This window comes from Humulus lupulus, chromosome 5 (genome assembly GCF_963169125.1).
Source record: "Humulus lupulus chromosome 5, drHumLupu1.1, whole genome shotgun sequence".
Taxonomy (NCBI): Eukaryota; Viridiplantae; Streptophyta; class Magnoliopsida; order Rosales; family Cannabaceae; genus Humulus; species Humulus lupulus.
Genome location: NC_084797.1, coordinates 171,415,293 through 171,422,703, shown reverse-complemented (window position 1 = coordinate 171,422,703; position 7,411 = coordinate 171,415,293). Strand labels below are relative to the sequence as shown.

General features: G+C 40.6%; 1 protein-coding gene across 1 annotated transcript; it reads left to right on the top strand.

Annotated features, from left to right (window-relative positions):
• Positions 1-5,675: 5,675 nt before the first annotated feature.
• Positions 5,676-6,602, top strand: LOC133779687 (RING-H2 finger protein ATL29). The gene has a single exon (XM_062219618.1). It carries the CDS (start codon positions 5,676-5,678, stop codon positions 6,600-6,602), a length of 927 nt encoding a protein of 308 aa, XP_062075602.1.
• Positions 6,603-7,411: the final 809 nt, after the last annotated feature.

Below are 7,411 nucleotides of genomic sequence, written 5' to 3'. Positions count from 1 at the left end.
GGAGCATTCCTAAAGTTGTCGTCCCCATCAAATAGATGAGAGGGAATTGGAAAATTATTTAAAAGTGAGATTATTGTACCGTTTACATCCGACGAATCGTCAGAAAGTTCGGTAGGCTCGACATCCTTTTGTTTTCCCTTGCCCTTGGGGACTGAAGGTTTCTCCGCTCGGGGGGGGGGGGGGGGGGGGGAACGGCAGGTTCCCTGATTGTAACCCTAGTTGGCCACCTCCGAGGAGGAGGCGCCTGAGGTTGCTGCTCTGGTTCCGCGTCGGCTTGGACACCACCCGTCGAGGGTTCATTCGTCGCAGATTGGGAGCCCCAAAGGCCGACCAGCCTAAGGTTAGCCTCGTTGACTAAGTTTTTTACACTCTTATCAGCATTTGGCATGCTGGCTAAGAGTGTTTCCCTTGACTCCATCCCTGGAGTAGGGGTTGGATGTAACCATGGGCCTGGAACACAATGGATGTCAAGATATTATGACAGAAAAACACTAAGTAAAGAAGCTACTCGCGTAAGAATTTTTACCTCCTCGAGTGAAGGTCAGGTTGTTCGCAGCAAGGTCAGGAGTGAGGAAGTATTCATGGCGATACTTCCCCACATTAGAGATATGGGTGGTGTCGGACAAAAAGGTGTGTCCAGATTCCTGATGGCAGAAGTGAAAAAACCCCATACCATCTTGGTTGGGGTTGGACTTAAGGTCAAAAAGAAAATTGACCTCGTGGGGGGAAGGTACTGGCCATTTTTTGAGCTTATAAAGGATATAGAGTGCAGCCAGCATTCTATATCCGTTCGGGGTGATTTGAAAGGGGGCTACTCCGAAGTAATTGGCCACCCCCTGAAAAAACGAGTGAAAAGGCAGGGTGGCACCTGCCTCAATGTGGAACCTCGACCAGGCGTTGTAAGCCCCGCCTGGCAGGTTGGCTCGCTGGTCGATAGATGGTTTAACTAAGGTCACACCTGACAGATTGTATCTGTTTAAATAGTTGGCAATCATTCGCAGTGTCATCGTACTTTGAGGGACGATGTGCCCCGCAACGACTGGCTGGTCGACATGGCTAGGGCGGGCACGCCTTTGGACATTGGTCTCTGGAGCGAATTCGCCTCGACCACTGGTCGAGGGGGCATCAACAGAAGGCTGGCAGGAGCAGTTAGGGTCTTTCCTTTTTCGAGCCTTTGTTTTTGTTCGGGCCATTCTTTGATTGGGGACTGGAGGATAGTTTGAGCTAAGGCGAGAAAAAGGGATTTCTAATATCAAAGTAGATGGGTTCTCTTCGCCTTCAAGGAGTTGGGCTAAGAGGTCGTCTTCGATAGGTCTTTCTCCCCCCCAAGGGTCTTGCATATGAACTGCAAACAGACAATGGAGGAGATAAGACAGTCTGCGAAGTAGTGTGGAAGATTGGGATAACGTTGCTCGTGTCTAAATAACCAGCAGCATCCTACTCCTACGCTAAGTTCGGCATTAATGGTTTGAAAAACGGATCAAAGAGAAAAAAAAACCGTTTTCTGGAAGAGAACTGTTTCGACTCCTAAAGGGCGGGAAAAAACCCAGTTTTTTCACCTAGCTTAAAGATTGGATTTTTACGTCGATCTTACGCCCTAAGCCTATGATCCTTACTATCAAACTAAGCCCTAACTTATACAAAGCATAAAGAAGCATAAACTAAGCCCTGAAAGGGCTTGATTAGACATAATTTGTAACGACCCAAATTCACTAATAAGGCTTAGGGACCTTGATTAGTGTGCCAGGAGGGCATAATGAGAATTATGTGTGATGATTATGACTAAGATGCATGATTATGATTTTAAGCATGTTATATGACTATGTGAATTATATTATGTGATAATTATGATGTGTGAATCGTACCACGTGGGTGCTGTGATACTAGTGTGATGCACGTGCCGAGACGGTCCTAGAAAGCTAGATAGTGGTAACTGGTAATTTGGTAACCTGTGTAACTATTAGTAACTATAGAGGGTAACAAGTTTTATGGGGAAAGTGGTAGAATTGCAAAGCTGGTGAAAAGACAAGTGTACCCTTGAGGTTTAGTTAGAAAAGGATATTTGAGGAAGGTTAAAAAGGTCTTTTGGCAGTAATATAGAGTCTTTGGCTGAGGGAAAAAGATATGTACGATTTATTTATGCTAAGTAAAGCTGAAGTTAAGTCTTGAAAGGCTGGAAGGGTCAAGAAGGAAAGGGAGAATCAAGAACCTAAGAGGCAAGGTGGGAGAGGAACTGAACTAAGTTCTTTGAGGCTAGAGAAGGGCTTAAGGGGGTGGAATCAAGCATATATCAAGGTTTATACTGAGGTAAGGGATTGGTCTCTGTTTTGTTAAGTACTGAATTTGGTTTTTGAAAGGAATTGAGAAATAGCCATGGTTTTTCTTGTGTGGGATTCAGCTGGTTTGTTAAGGTGGAACTTAGCTCAAGCTTGGATTGGAGGAAGCTCAAGTCGAATTTCTGATAAAGGTAAGGGTATTAAGTGTATTTGCAATTTCATGGCTGTTATGGTTTAAGGAATTAGGGGACTGGTTGTGCTTTTCTTAACTTTCAGTTTAAGTGTTAGAGTTTGAATTTAGGTGTGAATTCTGTGGATAAATGTGTAGATGAGTTGGGTTATAGTGTTTATAAGTTGTTGGTTGGTCTATGTGGGGTTTCGAACAGGTTTTGGGGCTTGGGTATGAAGTTGGGATGATTTGGAGTGAGTTAGGCTTGGGAAAAACGCGAAGGGAAACCCAGAAATCTGGGTCTGCGATGGTGTGCCGCGGCACGGCTTTTGCTTGCCGCGGCCTAGGGGTCTCGGGAGGTGGGTGCCGCGGCACAAGGAATGTGGTGCCGCGGCACAAGGCAAATTTCAGGGAGTTAAATTTTGCAATTTTTGGTCTTTGCTCTGGGGGTTCGGGGGATGCCTCCGGGGTGTTATTCTAAGGTTTTGGGGGTTCCGAGAGTGTGGATTAGGTACCGGGAAGGTAGTCTTGGATTGGTTAATGACAAAGAATATTATATTTGTGTTTTGATTAGGAATTTGGAGAGGCTCGGGGTAGAGGACTGTGCTTGTGGCTACGTGGCATCGGAAATCAGTAAATTGAAAGGTAAGAACACTGCACCCGAATGTATGAATGTGATGGGACTAAGTGCTCCCGAGATTTGTTTTGTGTCATCGTTGGTATTATGCCAAGGGACACGTGTAAGCGGTCTAAGAGTACCGTTCATGAATTTAGCGCATGGGACGCAAATTGGTCACTGGGGGCCAGAAACGAAAGGATAACAGAGGGAGCAGCTTGTGAGCGCTAGCCCTGGTTATCATTTGTGCATTGTGTTATATGAGCTGATATGCTTTGTAAATGAAATACTTGACTATTGATATGCTTGAAGTTTATGAGATGCCATATGTGAGATTAACTTGACAGCTAAATGTGCATGTTCTATTGTTGATATGTGTTCTTGCTGGGCCTTGGCTCACGGGTGCTACGTGGTGCAGGTAAAGGCAAGAGCAAGCTGGACCAGTCCTGAGGTGGAGAGCTCCGAAGTGAAATGTACATAGCCAGCCGTTCGATCACCACGATCGAGGAGTGTGTCAGGACGGAGATTACCTAACTGCTCATTTTGCCTTAGTATGGCTGTTAATGTATATAAACTTTGTAACTTTTGTAGTATGGCTTTTAAACTGTCATTTTTGGGGATCCCATGTACATAAACAATGTCTAGCAATGAAAACGTATCTTTTGAGACCAAAACGCTTTTAACCCTAGTTCCTCTACTATTTCAATAACACGTTTTTACTTTAATGACTTGATTAGCGAGTCTGGCACTTTATAAACACACAGTGTAGCGGTCCTGGCTATCCAGGGCGTTACATAATTATGTCACGGTTTTAAAAAACGCACGGGGATTTTGACAGACATTGTGGGGATATGAACGGTTGCTTCCTTAAAGTTTCTTTATTGCTGGTCGCATTAAACAAACTTGGGGGTCAAATATTATCCAAAAAACAAGCATGGATGACATGGCAAACATTTAGTACACGTGGCTAACATCTGGTAGAATTCGTGCTCGACTATCGACCAGAAAGACATCTAGTGTCACGACGTTCGATCTCTTCATACGACCAGCCTGGTCGTACACATGCTATACGCGGAGAAGATCTTATGCAGATATGATAGTATCCGAAATTATCTCCCATGATTTCCTGAGTATCCGATTATTTAGGGAATAATATCTGTAACAAATTAATGTAAATCTTTCTTGAGCCTATAAATAGAGAGGGAGGGCTCAAGGGAAAGGGATCTTCTTCTTCTTCTTCTTTCTCGCTTTCTGATCACTAGAGATTAGAGTTATCTTATTTGATATATTGTCTTGTTCTTCAGAGGTTGGTGAAACTCATTGAACCCTAGTTCTTTGATCACTCCTTTGAATCCTATATCAATAACAATTCAAGTGGACGTAGGTTATTACCAGATTCTGGGGCCAAACCACTATAAACTCTTACGTTCTTTATTATTTCGTCATCACATTCTTTCCAACGTGTTTGTCCACATCAAGCAAATCTGACTCCGTGTCAGTTGGCCAAAATCAAGGTCAACAACATAAATATTTTTTTGTTATAGTTTTTAAAACATAACTAATAGAGTAATTTAAATATTTTAATATGAAATTTTAAAACATGTGATGAGAAATTATTATGACTTATTTATTATTTTTAATTTATTTACCTTATTTAGACTATTTTATTATTATTTTTTAATCTATTTATCTTATTTAGATGACTTTAAAACTAATGGTATTAGAAACCAACAAATACTGTTAAATTTACTTTTATAATATATAAAGATTTTAGTGAGAAATAAAATTTATTAGTTTGAAAATAATTTAAATTTTTGTAACTACAATTTAATTAAAAAAAAAGAAATAACCTAGGAGATGTAAAATTAAATCAACTAAAATTAAGGTAAAGTGACTTCATTGAAGAGTTTAAAATAGTAATAATTATTAATTTGTTGATTATCGATGCCCTCGAATTAAACAAATTCCAACATGTGGTTCATCATTCTCAACTATTAGTCCATGAAACCAAAAATAGAAACAAGTAACACAAAATAAAGGAAGTGATAATGTTGTTCTTTGAATGGGATCGATCTGTCAACATATAGATTAAGGCTTGAAGTCATTCCATCCTTATTATTCTCACAAGGACTCGCTCAACTATAGCTAAGCCTTTTCCTTACCCAAGAGAAGAGACACCACCCCAAACCAAACCAAACTAAATTGTGTCCACTTCATAACTAAACCATCCAAAAATAAGAGCCTCTCTTCGTTTTCGCTAGCTCACAATACTTTCCACATGGGCACACTCTCCTTATTCCTCTCTTTCTAGTGAAGAAAAACAATTGTACAAGAGAGACACCACATACACCAATAACTTCCAATATTAACTAAAAAAGCCAAACTTATACACTTTTCCTTTTTCCTCTCTCTCCTTTTTTTTTTCCCTTTTCTCTTTCTTCATCTTTATCGATTGTTACCGTATCCCATGCACAAGAAATCGAACAACCCAAAGGCCGGGAAAAAGTCAATCTCCGGCCACCCAATTGACCTCTTATCTCGTTATCATCAGTAATAATATTATTCTCTCCAGTGTTTAATTATATTTAATAATTATAATAACCTTTTTCCATTAATGTCGACACCGACGAACGCATACTACCCTCCACCGCCGCAAAACTTTGAGTCTCCACCTATTACCATAGTCTTAACTATCGTCCTTCTCATCTTCTTCCTCCTCGGATTCTTCTCCATCTACTTCTGCCGTTGCTTCATGGACGTCATCTTCAACACGTGGCATTTCCGACGAAATCCCTCCGGTAACCTCTCCGGCTCCGGCGTCACCTCGGACGCAGTCGCCGCTCACAACGGCCTCGACCCTGCGCTTATAAAAGCTTTCCCCACTTTCATATACTCCAGCGTAAGAGATGCCCAGGAAGAGAACAGCAACAAGTACGGCCTGGAGTGCGCCATTTGCCTGGTTGAGTTCGAAAACGAAAGCTTGCTACGCCTGTTGACAGTTTGCTACCACGTGTTCCACCAAGAGTGTGTTGACCTCTGGCTCGAATCGCACAAGACCTGCCCGGTTTGCCGCCGTGACCTCGACTCGTCCCCCGCGGCTGCCGTAAAACCGGCGGAGCAGCCTAATACTCCTCCGCCGCCGCCGGACGACGGGGGCAGTGTGAGAATCGACATTGATATTAGCGACGAAGGTCGAGCGCAACCGCAACAAAATTGGGGTGATCGTCATCGTAACGGTAATAATATGTCAAACGACATCAAGAACAATGGTACTGATGATGGTCATGGAAAACGACGCGATAATGATGTGATTGAGAGATTCTCGAGGTCGCATTCGACGGGGCATTCCATAGTTAGAGGTTATAATTATAGATTATCAGAAGAAGAAGAGAATAGGTATACGTTGAGATTGCCGGAGCATTTGAAGACGAAGCTTTTACGAGGAGGAGGGCATCATTGGACTGGAAGCTGTGAGACCTATGGAGACTTCCAAAGCAGTAGAAGCAGTAATGGAGGATTTGGCGAAGTGTCTGAGCGTTGAGGCTTTTCTTTCACATATTTCTCATAGTCGTCAACTTAAACTTATTTCATCATACTTTATTCTAAAATATCGTACTGTATTTTCTGGTAATTTTTGTGTTCATTCATTAGATCTTTCTAACTTCTTTTTTATACTTATTTTACTGTCGTACAGAAAGGTTTAGCATTATTTATACCTCCAAATTAGCATAAATATATTACATATGCTAATTTTTATGGTCGATCTTGTTATTTATTTTTTGAAACAACAGAAAATAGTATAGTTAATGTGTAGTCCATCAATTAATTAATATGGCATTATATATAATTTCTTTAAATTTGTTTATTTGTTTTAGTTCTCTTTCTAGTGTACTCTTAAGCTGGTTCATAGGATATATATCATTTATGGCTGGAATTTTTCATTTTTTTAACGATAAAAATTTATATATTTGGAGTCTTGATGTCACCTCGATAGAGTTGAAATGATAATAGATTCCATAATTGAAAGACATTGTTAAGGGTGGCCCAACACTGTAACCTATTTGCTGGTGCAATCTAATATTACGAGATATCGATAATGTCACATAATGTGGTATTAAACATCTTAAGTGCCAAATAATAATATTCTAATTGAAATTTAAGTTTTTTTTTCAAATAAATTAGTAGCCATTGAAGCACCATCAAAATCTATTGAAAATCACCATTGATTGCTTCATCGAAAACCAACCAAACATAACTAAATAGCTATTTTTTTTTCACATTACTTAGATGGTCATTAAGGCATCATTGAAAACCATCCAACTCGATTTGGTTGAAAAAAAATTATTTTTT